Source organism: Lemur catta, chromosome 15 (assembly GCF_020740605.2).
Source record: "Lemur catta isolate mLemCat1 chromosome 15, mLemCat1.pri, whole genome shotgun sequence".
NCBI lineage: Eukaryota > Metazoa > Chordata > Mammalia > Primates > Lemuridae > Lemur > Lemur catta.
In genome coordinates, this window is record NC_059142.1 from 27,757,981 (window position 1) to 27,780,088 (window position 22,108).

General features: G+C 37.6%; 1 protein-coding gene across 2 annotated transcripts in view; it reads left to right on the forward strand.

The window, feature by feature from the left end:
- Positions 1 to 22,108, forward strand: part of TRIM37 (tripartite motif containing 37) — a 127,149-nt gene that overhangs the window by 17,163 nt on the left and 87,878 nt on the right. For both annotated transcript variants that reach the window (XM_045525642.1, XM_045525643.1), the window contains exons 5-8: positions 3,304 to 3,391; positions 5,284 to 5,406; positions 7,798 to 7,921; positions 17,237 to 17,304. In XM_045525642.1, the coding sequence (XP_045381598.1) occupies positions 3,304 to 3,391; positions 5,284 to 5,406; positions 7,798 to 7,921; positions 17,237 to 17,304 (403 nt within the window). The remainder of the gene's footprint in view (positions 1 to 3,303; positions 3,392 to 5,283; positions 5,407 to 7,797; positions 7,922 to 17,236; positions 17,305 to 22,108) is intronic.

Below are 22,108 nucleotides of genomic sequence, written 5' to 3' on the forward strand. Positions count from 1 at the left end.
TTTGGCATTTTGGAAATCTTACTAAAAATAAGCTTCCAGACAACATCTGATATGCTGTTTCTTCTAACTTCTGTTAATTTCCTATATGATATTCACATTACTTATGAATGAGAAGTATAAAATATTGACCTATGTAGGTATTTTCTCTAAGCTCAGTGTCTTTGATCAGTGAAATGCTTTTTAAAAAATGCAAGAGTATTGCTCCTTGACCTTTTGGCTAAGATCAAGTATAAAAAATGCAAGAGTGTGTCTGCTTTATAAGCAAGAGAAAATGTAATTTCAAAAATTTTAATTGTGGCAAAATATACATAAAATTTGCTGTCTTCACTATTTTAAAGTGAATAGTTCAGTTTTATTAAGTGTGTTTAAATTGTTGTCAAGCCGATTTCAAAAACTTTTTTATCCTGCAGACCTGAAACTATACCCGTTAAAAAACTATGCCCCATTCTCTCTTTCCACTAGCCCCTGGCAATCACTATTTTACTTTGTTTTTGTGAGTTTGACTTCTCTTAGATATCTCATAAGTACTTAATACAATTATACAGTACTTGTCTTTTTGTGACTGGTTTATTTCACTTAGCATAATGTCCTCAAGGTTCATTCATGTAGCATGTGTCAGAATTTCTTTCCTTTTTAAGGCTGAATAATATTCCATTATATGTGTATATCACATATTATTTTCCCATTCATCTGTCAGTAAACATTTGGGTTGCTTCCACCTTTTGGCTATTGTGAATAATACGGCCATGAACGTGGGTGTTCATGTCTTCAAGACTCCTTTCAGTTTATTTGGTTATATATCGAGAAGTAGAATTACTAGATCATATGGTAATTCTATTTTTAATTTTTTGAGGAACCTCTGTACTGTTTTCCATAGGCTATATACCATTTTACAATCCCACAAACAGTACACAAGGGTTCCAATTTCTCTACATCCTGGCAACACTTCTTTTTATTTTTGATAGCTGCCATCCTAATGGGTATGAGGTTTGGATTTGTACTTCCCTGGTAATTGGTGATGGGTGAGCATTTTTTCATGTGCAAAAATGGGTATTCAAGTCTTTTGCTCATTTTTTAATCTCATTTTTTGAGTTATAAGAGTTCTTTGTATATTCTGGATATTACTCCCTTATCAGATATTTGATTGCAAATATTTTCTTCCATTCCATGCATTCCATAGGTTGCCGTTTCTTTCTGTTGATTATGACCTTTTTTAAAATTGAGACAGGGTCTCTCCTGTGTTTCCTGGGCTAGAGTACAATAATACCATCATAGCTCGCTGTAACCTCAAACTCCTGGGTTCAAGCCATCCTCCTGCCTCAGCCTCCTGAGAAGCTGGGATTATGTGGGCATGCCACCATGCCTGGCTAATTTTTTTGTTTTTTGTAGAGGGTCTCGTTTTTGCCCAGGCTGGTCTGGAATTCCTAGCCTCAAGCGATCCTCTTGCCTCAGCCTCCCCAAAGTGTTAGGATTACAGATGTGAGCCACTGTGTCTGGCTGATTCTGACCTTTAATGCACAGAAGTTTTTAATTTTGATGTAGTTCAGTTTTTCTATTTTTAGTTTTGTTGCCTGAGCTTTTGGTGTCATATCCAAGAAATCACTGCCAAATCTAATGTCATGAAGCTTTTCCTCCATGTTTTTCTCTAAAAATTTTACACTTTTTGGTCTCTCATGTTCAGGTCTTTGGTCCACTTGGAGTTCATTTTTGTATAGGTTGTAAAGTAAGGGTCTGTATCAGTCTGCTAGGGCTACCATAACAATACCACTGACTAGGTGGCTTAAACTATAGAAATCTATTTTCTCACAGTCCCAGAGGGTAGAAGGTCAAGTCAAAGTGTTGGCAGGGTTGTTTTCTGGTGTTGCTTACCTCTCTACTTGACTTGTGCACAGCAGCCACCTTCTATCTCTGTTCTCACGTGGCCTTTGCTGTGTGTGCGCTCCTGGTGTCTCTTCTTCTTTTTATAAGGAGTAGTCCTGTTGGACTTGGGTCCCACCCTTATGACTTCATTTAACCTCAATTATTTTGTTAAAGGTTTGATTAGAAAATACAGTCACACTGGGGGTTAAGGCTTTAACATACAAATTTTGGGGGAGGACACAATTCAGTCCACAACAACTAAATTTCCTCCTTTTGCATGCACATATCCAATTTAAGAGAAAACTTGAGTTGTTCGTTTGCCATGAGGATCTAGTTTTTTGTATGTGTGGGGTTCTTTTGTTTGTTTTTCTGTTTTGAGACAGAGTATTGCTCTGTTTCCTGGGCTAGAGTGCAGTGATATCATCAGCTGACTGCAACCTCAAACTCTTGGGCTCAAGCGATTCTCCTGCTTCAGTGTCCTGAGTAGCTGGGACTACAGGCATGCGCTACCACACTTGGCTAATTTTTTATTTTTTCGTAGTGATGGGCTCTTGCTATGTTGTTCAGGCTTATTTTTTGTAGTGATGGGGTCTTGCTATGTTGTTCAGGCTGATCTTGAACTCCTGGCCTCAAGTGATCCTCCCACCTTGGCTTCCCAAAGTACTGGGATTACACAGGCATGAGCCATGCACCTAGCTGGATCTGGCATTACATTGTACAGTTAATCCCATGTCCTGGTTATTGTTATCATTGACCACATGTAGGCAAATATTTGTGCATGGTAGGTATAGACGCAAAAATCAATCTGCTTATTGAGCACTTGCCTAAAATGCTAGGAAATGATGCAATATTTGTACGTTTTTTTAGAAACAAATCTTCATTTTGCATGTGATTATAAAATCCAGATTAATAAAAACAGTACTCTAAAAAAAACACATGTAATTCTTTTTTTTTTTTTTTTTTTTTTGAGACAGAGTCTTGCTTTGGTGCCCAGGCCAGAGTGCAATGGCATCATCACAGCTCACTGCAACCTCAAACTTCTAGGCTCAAGCAAGTCTTCTGCCTCAACCCCTGGTCCTCCCCCGCCCCCTGCCAGTAGCTGGGACTATGTGCCACCATGCCCAGCTAATTTTTCTATTTTCTGTAGAGATGGGATCTTGCTTTTGTTCAGGATAGTCTTGAACTCCTGGCCTTAAGCAATCCTCCAACCTCACTCTCCCAGAGTGCTTGGATTACAGGTGTGAGCTACCACGCCCGGCCTCCATATATAATTCTTTATCTTAATTCACAGAACACATTGAGTACATTTTATATTGTTTGCTGAGATATAATTGTTTAAAATTGACTGACCTGTTTGCTCAAGCTTAGGAATTTGTTGAGGTAATTATGTTTCAATTTTAATTTATTTAATTTATAACTTTATTTTCTTTTCATAATGTATAGATGTGAAAATCACCATGAAAAACTTAGTGTATTTTGCTGGACTTGTAAGAAGTGTATCTGCCATCAGTGTGCACTTTGGGGAGGAATGGTGAGCCGAACAAATTTAGTATATTCTTTTTAGTTAGAAACTTGAAGGCACTGAAATAATTGTTTGATTTAGATACAATAGAACATAGTATCATTTTATTTTAGAGAATGAAAATTAAAATGCATCTGCTTTTTAGGTGCTTTATTAAAGATACTGTACCTTCTGTTATTCCAGAAGAACCTTTTTTGTGGGGTATTTGAGGTAAGAGATTACCTCTAGCATAAATGTTTTATTTTAACCTAGTACTTAAATAATTTACACTGTATTCATTTGCAAATCTTTTGTTGTAGGATCAAGGCCTTTTTTTGGATTAAAGGTCAGTTGATCTGATATACTGGCCATGATATCCAGTTTTGGTTTCTTTTAAATGGAGCAAGAACTTAAAAACTCATGAAACAAGATGAGTGCAGATACCTAGATTTTTTTAATTTTATTTTATCGTTTAGTTTATTTTTTCTAATTTAAAAGCCAGTTTTTTAAGGGAATCTACCTTAAAGCATTCAATCAGGTCTAAAGCATTCAAGTTAGTTTTCATAGAAGCAGCTTCTTATTTTATCATCATATTCTATTTAATATTTGATTAAATGATTTACTTACAATAATAAGTACAGTTGGCATAAATAGGTTGATAATAAACACAATAGATTCTTAGTGGGAAAAATAAGTGTTAGGGGGAGCAGAAATGGGTAGAAATCTAGAGTAGTCAGCCATAAGAATTGATTATTCTGTGGGCATCAGTCAGTATGTTTCACATAGAGAATGGCAGGCCAAATTGGTTGAGTAGAATTCAGTTCTGTTAGAATTTGCATACTAATGTGCTGACTAGAAAAAAAATTAAGTTCTCACAATTTAATAGTTAAATGGACGGGTTCTGTAAGAGGCGGTGGAAACTTTTTTCCATATTTAAAGTGTACATGTGAAAATCTACATCTTTTTTCTTTTGGAGACCATAGTGAGATACTTTGTCTAGATGAGACAAATTCTAGTAAGAACTTATCTCTTATGGGAAGTTTCTTACAATAGAAATTTAATAGTTCTACCAGTCAAGAGAATTATATGTTATAATACTAAAAATGGATAGAAAATTCTTTTTAGGTTGTTAGCTCCAAAAAATTGTTTTTTGAGTTGAATGCAATTGGACTTGTGAGACTAATTTGTATTAGCATTCCATCTCTATGGTAACTCTTTGTGGCAAGGGAAATGGGTTTGATTCTTTTGTTGATGATGTGCCCTGGGTTTTTCCCTCAGGTGTCTTTCTAATTCATTCAGCTGTTGGGAAGACTCGGGATTTGGTGATGAAAAGACCGATATCAAACAGTTAATTCTACACTTAAGCCATGTAATAAATTTGAAGAATAAATGTAGAGAGCTGATGAGAATACATAGTACATAACTATGGAAGCTGACCCTTCCATAGCTGACCCTGTAAGCCTGACCTAGGCCCCAAAGGAAGAGTAGGAGTTAAGAGGTATAGAGATGGAGAACAGAAGATGGAGAATTATTTTTGAATAAGAGGGAGTAACTTTTACAAAGGCCTGGTAGAAAGAAGTTTGAGGACATTGAAGAAGGCAAGTGTTGCCTGAGAGAAGAGTGAGGTTGTGGCAGATGGTTTGGCCCACGGTTAAGGATTTTGGTTCTTTCTAATGAGTCAGTTTCTAGGTAAATGAATATTTTGCTGAAGTACGTTATTTACAATCTTGAAAGAGTTCCTATGTGGCCAAATGATTTTAAGCAAACATTGGCCTGCTTTAACAAAATAAAGGTAGCTAAAAAGATAGAATTCATTTGAAAATATTTACCAATTTATTAGTGTTCATGGAATGTTACAAGGGAATAGAAATGCAGATAAAATACGTAAAATGTTCTAAAACTACTCTTATTAATTTAAATAGCATGGTGGACATACCTTTAAACCTTTGGCAGAAATTTATGAGCAGCATGTCACTAAAGTGAATGAAGAAGTAGCCAAACTTCGTCGGCGTCTCATGGAACTGATCAGCCTAGTTCAAGAAGTGGTAAGGTTACTGTTAAAGATCATTATCCTTTTTATACTCATATATTTTGTAATATGTATAAATCAATCAGATGTCGAAATCAAGATTTTCAAGATTTGCAAATTATATAGGATCTATCTATAGTCAATTTCATCAACTTAAGAATAGCTGAGGAATTGGCATCCAAAGCCCTGGTCTGTAAGGAAGCAGTTAGAGCCAGAGAATTGCCTCTTTTGCAGAATTAGAAAGTCAATTAGTGACTTAAAGAGGTCTGTGAAATCTGTTTTTTTACAGAGTCAATATTGACTTTTGCAGAATCATTAAATTATATATTTCTTTGAATCCTCTGATTTGGGAAGAGTTTCTTCTACCAAGGAATGGACTATTTATGATGTCCTGAATTAGAAATCCACAGCATTGAAAAAATAATTTAACACTACTCTTCAGATCTTGTATGGGTCAATCAGCTTTGGTGAGCTATTTATTACACTATATTATTTCTGTGGAAAAATCTAATAAGCTGTAAACAGTTAAGTTCTAAATATATTTTTAGAATACTTTTTTTTTTTTTTGGAGACAAAGTCTCACTCTGTTGCTCGGGCTAGAGTGCCATGGCGTCAGCCTAGCTCACAGCAACTTCAAACTCCTGAGCTCTACCAATCCTTCTGCCTCAGCCTTCCAAGCGAGTAGCTGGGATTACAGGCATGCGCCACCATGCCCGGTTAATTTTTTCTATATATTTTTAGTTGTCCAGCTAATTTCTTTCTATTTTTAGTAGAGACGGGATCTCATTCTTGCTCAGGCTGGTCTTGAACTCCTGAGCTCAAATGATCTACCCGCCTTGCCCTCCCAGAGTGCTAGGATTACAGGCATGAGCCACCGCGCCCAACCCTAGAGTACATTTTGTTTAAAGTTGCCAGAATGACAGTTATCATTGAGGTTTGTGGATCATTCCTAATTTAGGAACAGATGTCATCTTTGTTTTATCCCTTAAGGAATCAATAACCAAATCATCATTTATAACATTCTTTATGTAGAAAATGGTGTCTTTGAATTGCATATATACAAGCAGTTTGGATGGTGTCTATTTGGCCTTCATCTAACTACCTTTTTGCTGTTACTTTTTGTTGGCAATATTATAATATGGTCATTAAGGAGAGTGTTGTAGGTGAAGATTCTCACTGCTTGCATTTATATAATAATAGTAAGTATGAGAAATACGTCTTTTTATTTTCTGTGGTATACCAGTTTGAAATCTATTACATATACTATTCTGCAATCTTGGAAAACCCTATTGTTTTCTTTTTGTATTTAGTTCTGAAAACAAAAACAAAAAATCTTTGTCAACTAGTGTAGATATTGGTCTTTTAAAAAATTTCATTCGTTTTAAGGTTTTTTACTATGTGAACTAGCTTTATTTTTTTTGTTTTTGAAAAGTGGTTTCCTAACAGGGATGATTGGTATTTCGAGTATGTGTTGTGTGTTATGTTACCTAAATCAGTTTTTTATAATTACAAATCTTTCTGTTTAACTGTCAACATATATACTTTATTATGCTTTAATTATTTATTTTTAAAAGTCTTTTAAAACTGATTCAGTTCAATGCACAGAATTTTTTGTTTTTTAATTTTTTTTATTTCAGGAAATTATGGGGGTACAAACATTTTGGTCACATGTTATGACTTTGCCACATCCCAGTCATGATTTGAGACATGCCCTTTCCCCCCCTGCAATGCTCTCTGCATCCATTAGTTGTGAATTTACCGACCCCCAACTCCCCTACCCCCCAAGAATATTATTACTGTGTGAGCACCTTAGTGTTGATCACTAAATGCCAGTTTGATGGCTAGCACATGTGGTGCCTATTCTTCCATTCTTGTACCTCACTTCGGAGGATAGGCTCAAGCTCTGTCCAGGAGAATATAAGAGGTGCTAGATCACCATCGTTTCTTATAATTGAGTAGTATTCCATTGTATACATATACCATATTTTATTAATCAACTCATGGATTGATGGGCACTTGGGTTGTTTCCACATCTTTGCAATTGTGAATTGAATGCACAGAATTTTTTAAAGCCACAAGTTACTTATGCTATATGAACAATTTAAAAATACTGTTACTGACTTACAGTTTTTACAGAGGGAATCAAATGACTTTAAAAATAATTTCAGGCTGGGAGGCTAGGTACGGTGAGTGGCTCACGCCTGTGATCCCAGCACTTTGGGATGCTGAGGTGGGAGGGGATTGCTTGAGACCGGAAGTTCAAGACCACCTGGGCAACATAGTGAAATCCCTGTCTCTACAAAAAATTGGAAAGAAAAGGAATAATTGCAGTGATTGCATTAATGTCTCTTCGCTTCTGTTTTTAAAATTCTCCAATTAAAGTTATTTTTACATGTTTATCTTCTAGGAAAGAAATGTAGAAGCTGTAAGAAATGCAAAAGATGAACGTGTTCGGGAAATTAGGAATGCAGTGGAGATGATGATTGCACGGTTAGACACACAACTGAAGAATAAGCTTATAACACTGATGGGTAAGTGTTTTTGTATGCTATTGGGGTACATGGTGCTTTGAGCCTCCTTAAAGTTCAGTCTTTGAAGAGAGTAAGCCTGACGAGTTGTTATAGGGTAGGAAGGAATCTTGAGATTTTAGGCTACTCCATGTTGTTACGGTCTGGATGTCTGACTTGTATTTGTTATAGAAATGACTGGAGAGAAAAGTTTGCGTAGCCGTTTGGGTAAGAATCCTTTTTGTTTTCTTGTTTTTATTTATTTATTTTTTGAGACAGGGGTTTCACTATGTTGCCCAGGCTGGTCTCGAACTTCTGGGCTCAAGCATTCCTTCTGCCTCGGTTTCCCTAGTAGCTGGCATTACAGGCACATATCATCACACTTGGCACAGGGTAAGAATCCTAATGGTCAATGGACCCTATTCTTAGGTAGCATTTTTTTTCAAGTCTAATAAAAAGTTCTACTACTAATGTCCCATTTCCTTTCAGTCCATGTCATTGAAGATGAAGAACCAACATTTGTAAATATCAGAGTAGTCCTCCCCAGGTTTTTCTTAGAGATTTAAAGTCTGGGTTTTTGTTTTCTAGTAGGTGTCATTTTAAATCTGTTAATTATATTTAGTGTTCACTTTAAGTAGACAGAACACAGATTTTTCTATTCTCTTACTCAACAACAATCAACACAGAAGACTTTTGTGACCAAATGTGGGGGATTTCTCCCCACCAACAAATAATCAATTCTGCAGTAGACACCAGCTGGGTGACCTACACTACCTGGAGATAGCATTAGACTCCATAGGTTGAGGACTTAGTCCCTAAGACTACCACTTCTCCCCCCAGAAACCAGTTACAAATCTAGGCCTCTGAACGTCGTCTTTTTTTTTTTTTAATTATACTACAACTTGAAGTCATGGAACTTCTGACTGACTGGCTTCAAGTTGAGGTTCCCACAGCCTCCTCTTTGGGTTCAATTAATTTGTTAGAGTGGCTCACAGAACTCAGAAAAACACTTACATTTACTGGTTTTTTACAAAGAATATTTTAAAGGATATAGATAAATAGCCAGATGAAGAGATGTATTGGGTCAGATCTGGAAGTCTGTTAATGTAATGATGGATTTCCTTGAATTCACGCCACATTTATTTTTTCCTTTACCCTTAGCTACTATTCTTCCTTTTCTTTATTAATAAGCTTTAGAAGGGACATTAGAATCACCACTCTGCTGGTTTAGATTGCAGGCAGCAGTACTAGTCCTGCAGGTACCTCCTTCTCAGTCCATTACTATTCAGATAGGGTAAGATTACATAGGTGGCAAACTAGTGGGCCATTTTTACTACTAGGTGCAGTATTCACTGTTAACCCCAGTTTTGTACAACCCACCCCCATTAGGCCCTTAGAAATTCTGGCATGAGGTTTAAAAATGTAGTTAGAGTTTCTTGCTTAGGAATCATCTCTCCTTTGAACACTTGTAGTTGCAGCTCTGGTCCTAGGACTAGTGCATCCGGTAGGGGAGAGAAAAAAATGGTTGAGGTGACATGGGGAAGAAAGAAAAGAGTGTAATCACTATATCAGCATACTCCTCCCTTGGCAAGAATTGCATAGTTACACCAGCATGCTCCCCCACCCCCTCTTCCCAGATCAACTGGAAAACCAGAGGAAAATCTAGGTGGGAACACTTCTTTAGTCGTACTCATGTTGAGTGTGAGTACACTCTCTTGAAGGTATGTAAGCCAGTCCTTTATGCTTGTATCTCCCCCTGTTTTAGATACCCAATGTTTTAATTGCCCTTTCTACTTCTCTATCAAACTATTACTCTGAGTAGGATATCCCTTTGCCCACTGCTGGACATTATAGACTGTACAGTGTGTTCTTTGATCTAAAGAAATGATTGGCATTATGTGTCTGAGAGGGTGCAAAGGAACATGTCTAGATTCAGACCATCTCTGCACTGCTGCAGTACCTCCATGTCCACTCGTTTCATGACACATCAAGGCAGCACATGAATGCTTGTCGATTCCAGTCACCTTCAGAACCTGGAAGGCTGCTCTTCTGATGGTCATCCACATGCCTTACTTTAATATACCCCTTGAATTTCCATAGGGCTATGCCTCATGGGGCCATCCTTTTAATAGGCCAGGTTTCCATTACCCTCTTTCCTCAGTGTATGGCCTAGCCGTTGTTCACTGCCTGCGGAGTCAGTAAAAACCCAAACACAGGGGCTTTGACTACTGTTCAGTTTTTTCATCATGGCTACAGAAACAGCAGTGCAATTCAGTTCACCAAGCCAATTTGTTTTTACCTTTTAAAATTAGAGTGGCAGCCTGCCGAACCAGCATTGTTGTCCATTCACCTTCATACTGTCATTCATAAACCATGCAGTTCTTAGTCAGTCAGTTGAGAGCTGTTTATAGGACACTGTGGACTCCAGCAGCTCCTGGATATCACACAGTTCCAGAGTCAGTTCTAGGGGAGAAGAGGCTCCCTGTGCATGAGTCTCCTCTCCCTGTATTCCCCAGGTAGCATGATCCTGTATAAATCATGTGCATCTTATGGTACTCTTCTGGGTATTGTCTTCTCCATCAGAGCGCTCTGACATCACCCAAGAACTCATGGTTATTTCAGGTTTCAAGACAATTTTATGTCCTTCAGTCATAGGGGTAGCTTCAATTAACGTCCCATCATAAGGTAGTAAATTCACTTCAAGTGGAAATTCTCTAAAGTCCCAGTAGTTATTGGGAAGTGCTCATAGGTTTTTGCCATAAGCCCTGTAAACGCTCCCCTAAGGGCTATCTGTCAAATGGAGAATTTGTCCCTGCCAGCACTCCAGCTTCTATTCTACACTGCATGAGCTCAGGCAGTCCTACTGGTTCTCATTTAGCATGTCCAATAAATAGTGCTTGAAGGGTGGATTTACATGCCTTTTATTTTACAGTACTATATAAGGGAAACATTCCCCAGTCAGGTAAAGGAGATACAACTTCTTTACATAAATTGTGTTTAAACATTCCAACCTTCATAATCCTATCAACCTTTACATTTTTATGTTATAGTTCCAGGAACTTCTCCACTCCCAGACCATTTTACTTTTACTTGTGTGGAAGGCTATGGGTTCCCATCCATGGGATTGAGCCAAGGGTCCTTGGCCTTTTTGTCAATCTTTACCTTGATTAACCTACCTCGACAATGTCCCAAGCAATTGTTGGTCAGCTTTCCCACTGCTCTCTCCCAGCCCTTTCTTTTTTTTTTTTTTTTTTTTTGAGAGACAGTGTGTCGCTCTGTCACCGGGGCTAGAGAGCACTGGTGTCATCACAGCTCACTGCAACCTCCAGCTCCTGGGCTCAAGCAATCCTCCTGCCTCAGCCTCCAGAGTAGCTGGGATTATAGGCATGAGTCACCTCACCCAGCCTTTATTTCTTAAGAACCATCTAAAGACTTCTACTCTGCTGGATTGAGTCTCATGATTCTTTCTTTTTTCTTCTTAGTTTCTTCCCTATCAATGCTTTCTTTATTGACCTTATTTCTTAATAACTGTTTAAAAAAATTTTCCCTTCCTGGGATGAGTCCTTTGACATTCCCTTTTATCTTTCCCCATTCTCTTGTTAAGTAATCTAATGTTTTTATTAGGTTTTCATTACTTTAGGTTACCTGATATTAGGTTATTAGGTTTTTATTACTTTAGGACACATTAAAGAGAGCTGAGACAGCAAATTTGATAAGGCTTCCTGAACTTTCAGTTTTGCAGCAGTAAGATTACATGAGGTGCCCTTGCAAAAGGGGCACCCATAACGACAGAAGTTTACCATGATCTGGGTAATGGGTGTACTCGGCAGATGAATATACTGGTCATCATAAAGCTAATCCCACATGGCTTGCATACAAAGCATATTAGCTGCTTCATCTGGGGTGGTTTGCTGGCATTTATAAGGGGAGCTGGACGGTCCCCCTTCTCAGGGTAAACAGACTTTACAGTGGCTTTTATCCAGTCTACCAGACTGGGTGTTCCCTCAGGAATAACCTCCTGAATGTAGCCATATATGATTGTTCCATAGTGAGCTGTGGATCCTGTATCCACTCTGCAGCATTTAAAACCAAAGTTACTGCCCCTAAATTAGTTATACTCACAATCCATTTTGGTAGTAAAGGTTCCTCAGGAATCTGATGATACTGACCTATAAAATGTTCCTTCACACTGGACCCTCTAGTCTCAATAGTTACTTGGTTTTTCCCTTCCTGTGTATTGACCACCTTCTTGGTAATCACGGGTCTTAGAAGTACTTTCTATTATCCCTGCATAATTTTTCCCTTATGGGTCAGCTTTGAAGCTAGTGGCCAAAGCTCAGACTAAAATCTGAGGTTGATCTAACATAAAGGTCTAACCCAGCATCTCTTTTAATTTCATTTTAGCTGTCACAGATAACAACCAAGGGATTGAATATTTTACTTTTTTCTTTCTTTTTTTTTTTTTTTTTTTGAGACAGAGTCTTGCTCTGTTGCCCGTGCTAGAGTGCTGTGGCATCAGACTAGCTCACAGCAACCTCAAACTCCTGGGCTTCAGCAATCCTACTGCCTCAGCCTCGTGAGTAGCTGGGACTACAGGCATGTGCCACCATGCCCAGCTAATTTTTTTCTATTTTTAGTTGTTTGGCTAATTTCTTTATATATTTTTTAATAGAGACGGGATCTCACTCTTGCTCAGGCTGGTCTCCAACTGCCGACCTCAAGTGATCCTCCCGCCTCGGCCTCCTAGAGTGCTAGGATTACAGGCGTGAGCCACCACGCCCCAAGAATATTTTACTTTTTTCTTATTAGTTTGCATTTCCTTGTGCATCTGGTGAACCAACTCCCTGGGAGTTGGATCCACCTATAAATTAGTAACTGAGTGCTTGTAACACAGCTATAGCTTCATATTGTGAGTGACCACTTGGCCACCCAGGAATCAAGAGTTCTTCCTCCCCCACCCTTTGATCCTTTCTCTTCCTAAACCACATTTCCATAAGCCACAGCTATTCTAACAAATCCCATCGCTGCTACCAAATCTGAGTGGAAAAAACACACTCAGAGTTTTTTCTATTACTCAACAACAGGAATCAACACGGAAGATATCTGTGACCAAATGTGAGAAATTTCTCCCCACCAACAAATAAGCAATCAGTTCTGCAGTAGACACCAGCTAGGTGTCCTCTAATTCAATTCTGACACAATCTACCTGAAGACAGCAACAGGTCCTACAGGGTTCAGAGAGCTTCTAGATAGCTGAACAGGTGCAGTTTTACAGGAAGGTGAAAAAGAACATCCACATGTGGGGGAGAGCGTACGCTCAAACCCCACAGAGACAGAAGTGCCTGTGTTCAGGACCCTTCAAGACCTCACCCTGTGTATCTCTTCATCTGGCTGTTTATTTGTATCCTTAAAAATAACTTCTGTAATAAACCAGTAAACTGTGTTTCCTTGAGTTCTGTGAGTTGCGTTAGCAAATTAATTGAACCTAAAAAGAGGGTCATGGGAACCCTAACTTTAAGCTGGTTGGTCAGAAATTCTGGAGGCCTGGACTTGCAACTTTTGTCTATGGATGGGGTTATAGTTTTTGGGACTGAGCCCTCAACCTGAGATCTGATGCCGTCTCCAGGTAGATAATGTAGGGGCCAAGGAAGAACTTCCCCTTCATTCTCTGAAGTTTCACTGAAAAATCATTTCACAAAAGGAAGTTAATAGGAGAAATGGCATACAAATTTATTAATGTGCACATAAGGGAGAACCACAGAGTGATTACTGTCACTCACCAGTAGGGTTCAGAAGCTTATTTACCATCTTGAGGTTATAGAAAGAATGGGGGCTTGAATCTTGGTGAAACAGGTTATGGTGGCAAAGTAGGTTATGGGAGGAGAAGAGGCCTGGCTAGCAAAGGTGATCTTGTTATATATAAGAAACCTCACAGGTAGCAACCCTCCTAGATGGTGAATCTACCTGAATATAGCAACAGATCTTCAGATCTTTAAAGGGTCAGACTCTTAGTTAATCTTTTGTAGGTCAGGACTAGGGAAGACCTCAGAAAACCTGGCTGTATCAGTGCAGATTTTCTCTACAGATGCAGATTTCCACCACAAAAACACCTTTGCAGGGCTACTTCTGTTTGCAGGCCCTCTGAACAGCTATCTCCAAAATACATGAAAGAAGTATATTTTGGGGTGAAATATTTTGATTTCCTTCCGTACTGTTGGAATTGAATTACAGGACACCCAGCTGGTGTCTGCTGCAAAATTGATTGATTGTTGGTGGGTAGAAATCCCCCATATTTGGTCACAGAAGTTTTCTGTGTTGATTGTTGGGTGAGAGAATAGAAAAAAAACAGTTTGTGTTTTTTCCACACAAGTTGACCTTTTTGATTCTTCAAAGATTCTCTCATTCTTTGATTGTGAAGCCTAGTATTGAACATAAAATTTAAGAGTCTGATCAAATGCTAAGTTTGTTGGCTGTGGTGATCTTGGTCCATCCAGTGTTTTGCTAACTCAAAACCACCTTTTTTTTTTTTCATCATAGTCCCACATGAAATATATGTGGACTTTACTAAGTGAACAAAGAATTTTTTACTGGCTGTCTTGCTTCTCCATGGTTTTAACTGTGCCTTTGTATCAACCAAAACACTATTTTGTCCATTTTATTTTTAACTTGTTTTAAATAAGATACAAATATCTTTGAGGTTGGATATTCTGATACTATTTTATGAATTGTTTTTATATTATAAGTCTATACTATCCCATTTTTAGTTTTTTTCCCCCAGATCCAACAGCAAGTGGTCTTAAAAATCATTCTTTCAGATTGAACAGGACAGTTTATCCACACAGTGGAGCAATTAGAAGAAACCTGTAGGCATTGATTATACCAGTCACAATGCCACTTAAAGATTCTATGTAGGCCAGGTGTTGGATGTGGTGGCTTATGCCTGTAATCCCAAAACTTTGGGAGGCCAAGGTGGGAGGATCACTTGAGGCCAGAAGTTTGTGACCAGCATGGGCAACATTAGTGAGACCCTGTCTCTACAAAAAATTTTGAAAAATTAGCCGGGCACAGTGGCATGCATCTGTAGTCCTAGCTACTCAAGAGGCTGGGGTGGGAGGATCGTTCGAGTGCAGGAGTTTAAGGCTGCAATAACCTATGATTGTGACACTGCACTCCAGCCTAGGTGACAAAGTGACATCCCATCTCTTAAAAAAAAAAATCATTTATGTAAATGAAAATCATAATTGTTCTTAGGCTCTCAATCTCAGTCATTCTTATTTTTTGAGAACTTTAGATGGTCTTTGAGATTCCCTTAAGTTCATTAAGCCATGTAAAGTACTGCAATATTGGTATGGGTTAGAAATTTTTAAACTGAGGGCTTCTTTAATGTTAATGTGATCTTAAATAGTAGCCAGACACATTTGCATGTGGTCCTGTTTTTCTTGAATGAATTTGGTTCATTGCCTCATTTATTTAATCAAATCAATTAAAAGTCATAATACTAAAGTACGTATCTCTTAATTTTACTAACTGTATAACTGACTGAAATAACTTCCCTTTCCAATAACTGAATTTGCCCTGCTTTTGTGTTTTTCAAATTATTTTCCATTTTGAAAAGTTACTGTAATTTGTGATTTCCAAGATAGTTTTCAGAATTAAATAAGATACTTTCAGGTTTAGGGTATTAGGAGGAACTTCAGACTTTTATTCATATCTCAATTTCTACCACTAATTTTCAAATTGAATTATGTATAGCTAACGTCTTAGGACTGTGGGATGTGGTGGCGGTAGAAATTACCTCTGATAATGGTAGATCCTGGCGAATCGTTTGTTTATTTATTTATTTATTTGGAGACAGAATCTCGCTCTGTTGCCCAGGCTAGAGTGCCGTGGCATCAGCCTAACTCACAGCAACCTCAAACTCCTGGGCTCAAGCAATCCTTCTGCCTCAGCCTCTCAAGTAGCTGGGACTACAGGCATGCGCCACCATGCCCAGCTAATTTTTTCTATATATTTTTAGTTGTTCAGGTAATTTCTTTCTATTTTTAGTAGAGACGGGGTCTTGCTCTTGCTCAGGCTAGTCTTGAACTCTTGACCTCGAGTGATCCTCCTGCCTCGACCTCCCAGAGTGCTAGGATTACAGGCGTGAGCCACCGCTCCCAGCCACTAATCATTTATTTTGACTCCCATGTGTCTTTTTGCAATCGAGCTTCTAATTTGGCTTCAAAAGTAAAAGTTTCTACCTATTAAATGTCTTTTTATCAAATAACAGTACTCCAAATTGATATAACTTCTGCTAACCTTATGGGATATGCCTCTAGTTTTTCAAATTTTGTGGTTTGCAAAGAAAATGGTCTGATTTGGCCCGGGCGCAGTGGCTCATGCCTGTAATCCTTGCACTCTGGGAGGCCGAGGCGAGTGGATCGCGCGAGGTCAGGAGTTCGAGACCAGCCTGAGCAAGAGCGAGACCCTGCCTCTACTAAAAAATGGAAAGAAATTATCTGGCCAACTAAAAATATATATAGAAAAAATTAGCCAGGCATGGTGCTGCATGCCTGTAGTCTCAGCTACTCGGGAGGCTGAGGCAGTAGGATCGCTTGAGCCCAGGAGTTTGAGGTTGCTGTGAGCTAGGCTGACGCCACGGCACTGGCTCTAGCCTGGGCAACAGAGTGAGACTCTGTCTCAAAAAAAAAAAAAAAAAAAAGAAAATGGTCTGATTTGGCAAGCATGCCTATCTTACCTTCTTTTTGTTTTAAAAACATAGAAAGTAGTTTCCTGCTTCCTTTTTTATAATAATAATTTCTTTATCCTTGTCTGTCTCCAGCTTCTTGAGACTGTTTACCTCTTTGGGCATTCTTTTTTTCAGTTCCCTCTGTGTTCAAAGGACAGACCTTTTGCTTACATGGCACAAACATCTGGCCTGTTTACCACATACATCCCTCTTTTAACCCACAGTTAAATTTGGGGGAAAATTATTTCAGAATCATTGAATGAAATTCATCTTATTGCTTCTTCTAAAAGAAATGTAATAATCTAGGAAAGTAAATTTTTTACTTAAAATATACTGTCATTGTATTATACATTTCTTAGATTTGTTTGATAGCCATAAATTGCATTTTGTCTGAAACTAGTTAGATTTGGTTCTAAAGTTCTCTTTTCAAAGCTACTGTAATATTAGATACAACCTCTGAAAGCTCTAGGAAAATCTTTAGGGTATCTGGAATGACAAATTTATGCTTACTTAAAATGGATTCTTTGTTATGGAATATGTTCAGTGGAGGTTAATTTCATTCTTAAACCAGTAATGAGCCTGAGTGTTGACGTTTTGCTATTTTTAAACAGGTCAGAAGACATCTCTAACCCAAGAAACAGAACTGTTGGAATCCTTACTTCAGGAAGTGGAGCACCAGGTGATTAAATATTAAATATAATGAAATAGTCTGTCTCCTTTTTTGTCCATATGCTTTAAAAGTTGTTTTTTTGACAGGTTATCCATGTGAAATCAAAAGATCTGTGGATCTAGGTGGTATAATGGGAATTTTTATGAAATAGGAATCAGCTGATTCTTCTCAAGTTTTCTGTTGATATTTTAGAACTACATTAATAAGCTTTATTTTGCTCTGTAAGAATAGAATTATTTTTACTGAGAATAACCCATGGAAATTGTAAATCTATATAAGGTTAAAATCTCCCCACATTGTGATTTGAGTGGTGGCTTTGAGATACTATATTGTTGCAAATTTCTTAAATATAGTGATTCCTATATAAAATTTTAGAATTTTTATTTATTGCTGGGCTCAGTGGCTCACACCTGTACTCCTAAGCACTTTGGGAGGCCGAGGCGGGAGGATTGCTTTAGACCTGGAGTTTGAGACCAGTCTGAGGAAAAGCGAGACTCCCTCTCTACAAAAAAAATGGGAAAATTAGCCAGGTATGGTTGTGCGTATCTGTAGTCCCAGCACTTTGGGAGGCTGAGGCAGAAGGTTCTCTTGAGCCCAGGAGCTTGAGATTGCAGTGAGCTATGATCATGCCATAGCATTCTAGCAACCTAGGCGACAGAGCAAGACCCTGTCTCACCAAAAAAAGGAAAAAAAAATTATTTATTGAGGAAATATCAAATGCCAAATAGAAAGCATTGTTTTAGTTGTTTGGGATACAGCAGTGAACAAAATGGCAAAAATTCTATCCTCGCAGTATTGTTTATATTTTAGATTAGGCCTGGGTGAGTATGAAGCATGTAGTAAATGAGTAAATATATGGTATTGCATAAATATTTGATATATTCACTTGTCTTGAACTTGTTTGGAATTCTTGAATTTCTCTCTATGCCTTATACACAGGTGCTTCATGAGATTGTTTTCTTAATCATCCTGGAGATTCTCTTCACTTCTTCCCTGGGTTGAATCCCTTGTTTCCTGATTGCCATGGCTTTTACTCTTTGGGGTTACTTACTTGTTGTGGTATCACACTTCTTTCCCTCAGTAGCTTTCCAGGAAGGGTAATCAGAATAAATTTTTCTTTACTGCATGTCTGAAAGTATTTTTATTTTATGTATACACTTGATTGACAGTTTGGCTGGTAGGATTTAGTACACAGATATTTACTAAATCTTGTATTTTCATCAGTACTCCCTTTCTTAATTGTACATATTGTTTTCTTAGTTGAGAGATTTTATTTTATCCCCTCTAGAAAATAAACTTGCAGCCTTCTGTTGGAGTGATGGGGCAAGTTTAGACAGCTGTGGTGAGTAGGGGTTGAGGATTGAGGATTTATATGTTATGTTTTTCTTAAACAGCTTTATTGAGAAATAATTAACATAAAAGAAACTGCATTTTTTTTTATGTATGTATGTCAGGGTTTTGCTTTGTCATCCAGGCTGGAGTGGAGTACCGTGGTGGGTACAGTTCACTGCAGCCTCAAACTCCTGGGCTCAAGCGATCTTCCAGCCTCAGCCTCCTGAGTAGCTGGGACTATGAGTGTGTACTACCACGACGGGCAAATGAAAAAAAATTTTTTTTGTAGAGACAGAATCTTGGCTGTGTTGCCTAGGCTGGTTTCGAATTCCTGGCCTCAAGGGATCCTCCCCGCTTGGTCTCCCAAAACACTAAGATTGCAGGCATGAATCATGCACCTGGCCAACTGCATGTATTTGAGGTTCACAATTTGATAAGTTTTGATGAATGTGTGTATCTGTGAAACCTTCACCATAGTGAAGATAGTGGACATATATATGTCCCAAAAATCTCCTTGTGCCCTTTTGTACTATTTTCTTCAACCCTTCCCTCTTCATGGAACTGTAGATCTGCTTTCTGTCATTACAGATAAATTTGCATTTTCTAGGGTTTTATATAAAGAATTATACTATGTACTCATTTTATATCTAACTTCTTTCACTCAGCAAAATTATTTTGAGATTTATTCATGTTGCTATGTGTATCAGTAATTCTTTCCTTAGCATTGCTAAGTAGTATTCCATTGTATGTATATACCACAGTTTGTTTATTCATTCAACTGTTTGTGGTCATTTGGGTTGAACCTAAACCCAAAAATTCAGTTTTGGGTTGTTACAGATAAAGCTGTTACAGATAAATGTTCATGTACAGATCTTTACATGGATGTATATTTCTTTTACTCTTGGATCCACCTAAGATGGAATGGCTCAGTCAAATGGTAGGTGCGTGATTAACTTTTTAAGTAACTGCAATAGCTTTCTCAAGTAATTGTACTATTTTTATATTCCTACCAGTAACACTACCAGTTTCTCTTCCACATCCTTATCAGGACATAGTGTAGTCTTTTTTTATTTTAGCCATTCTCAGAAGAATATCTAATTGTGGCCTTAATTTGTATTTGCCTAATAACTAGTGATGTTGAGCATCATTTCTTAAAATTAAATTTATCATCCATACGTCTTGTTGAGGTGTCTGTTCACATCTTTTGCCTATCATTTTATTGACTTGTTCATTTTCTTTTTGGATTTCCAGAGTTCTTTATATAAGATATATATCTTAAGATATTTATATTTATTCAGATATTTATATCTGATAAAGTCCTTTATCAGATGTATGCTTTGCAAAGATTTTACTCAAGTCTCAATTTGTCTTTTCATTTTCTTAAAAGTATTTTTTTGAAGAGGAATGTGTTTTAATTTTATAAAGTCTAATTTATCAATTTGTTCTTTTGGTGTCATATTTAAGAAACCTTTACCTAACCCAAAAACACAAAGATTTTTTTCTCCTATGTTTTCTTTCAGAAACTTCATTGTCTTAGGTTTGATAGCTAGATCTGTGGTCCATTTTGAATATTTTTGTACATAAAGTGTGGATCCAAGGTGTTTTTTGTTTGGATGTATGGCTGTCCAGTTGCTCCAGCACCATTTGTTGAAAAGACTATCCTTTCTCCACTGAACTGCCATTGCATCTTTTTAAAAAATTAGATGTCCACATACGAGTGGACTGTCTATTCCGTTCCATTGATTTGCTTGTTTTCATGCCGGTACTACACAATTTTGATTACTATAGCTTTAAGTGTTAGCTCTCCAACTTTGTTCTTTTTTTCAAGAATTGATTTGGGTATTTCGTATCTTTTCCATTTCCATGTGAATTTTAGAATCTGCTTGTCAATTTCTGTGGAAAAAGAACTCTTTTTGGATTTTCATTGGAATTGTATTGTATTTGTAGATCAATTTGGGGAGAAATGACATCTGAACAATACTGAGTCTTCATTGCATGAAGATGTGTCTGCCCTAGCAGTTGTATCTCTGCATTTATTTAGGTCTTCTATAATTTCTTTCGGCAGTATTTTGTAGTTTTCAGGGTTCAGGTCTTCCATGTATTTTGTCAGATTTATTAGGTATTTCAGATTTTTTTAATGCTATAGTAAGTGATTTTTTTAAATTTCAATTTCTGATTGCTTGTGGCTATACAACTCTTTTTGTATATTGATTTTGTATCCTGAAGTGTTGCTAAATTCATTTATTCGTTCTGATAGCTGTTTTGTAGATTGCTTGGATTGCCTATAGGTAGTCTTGTCATCTCTGAATAAAGTCAGTTCTCTTTGCAGTTTGGCTGCCTTTTATGTCTTCTTGTCAGATTGCACTGGATAGAACCTCTAGTACAATGTTGATTTAAGTATGATGTTAGCTGTGGGTAATTGTAGATGTTCTTTATCAGGTTTAGGAATTTCCTTCTATTCCTGTTTGATGAGAGTTTTTATTGTGAATCAATGTTGGTGTCAGTGTGTTCCAACTGCTATAGCTCAAATACCGTATACTACGTGGTTTATAACTAAGAGAAATTTATTTCTCACAGTTTTGGAGGCAGGGAAGTCCAAGACTAAGGTGCCAACAGGTTTGGTGTCTGGTAATAGCCTGCTTCCTACTACTTGCTGTGTTCTCACGTGGAAGAAGGGATGAACTAGCTCTTTGGGGTCTGTTTTATTAGAGCACTAATTCCAATCCTGAGGGTTCTACCTCATCAACTCTCAAAAATCCCACCTTCTAATACTATCACCTTGGGGGTTAGGATTCCATATGTGGTTTTGGGAAGGACACAGCATTCAGTCCTTTGCAGTTGAATTTTGTCAAATTCTTTTTCTGCATCTATAGAGATCATGTTTTTTTCATTTTTAGTTCTTAATACAGTGACTTGTTTTGTTTTTTTAAAATAGCAAACCAGCCTTGTATTCCTGGGATAAAAACCCCAGTTTGGTTGCTGTATTTTCCTTCTATTGTGGATATGATTAGTGTAAATTTTGTTGAGAATTTTTGCATCTTTGTGCATTAGGGATATAGAGTGTTGTTTTCTTTTCTTGAAATATCTTTGTCTGGCTTTGGTATCAGAGTAATCCTGGCCTCAAAGATGTTTTAAATTGTATCTTCAGTTTCCTGGAACAAGTTGTATAGAATTGGTATTGTTTCTTCTGTAGATATTTGATAGAATTCACCAGTAAAGCCATTTGAGCCTTATTTTCTTAATGGAGTGTTTTTTGTTTTTTGTTTTTTTTTGAGACAGAGTCTCGATCTGTTGCCCAGGCTAGAGTGCCGTTGCATCAGCCTAGCTTACAGCAACCTGAAACTCCTGGGCTCAAGCAATCCTTCTGTCTCAAAGCCTCCCGAGTAGCTGGGACTACAGGCATGCGCCACCATGCCCGGCTAATTTTTTCTATATATTTTTAGTTGTCCGGCTAATTTCTTTGTATTTTTTAGTGGAGACG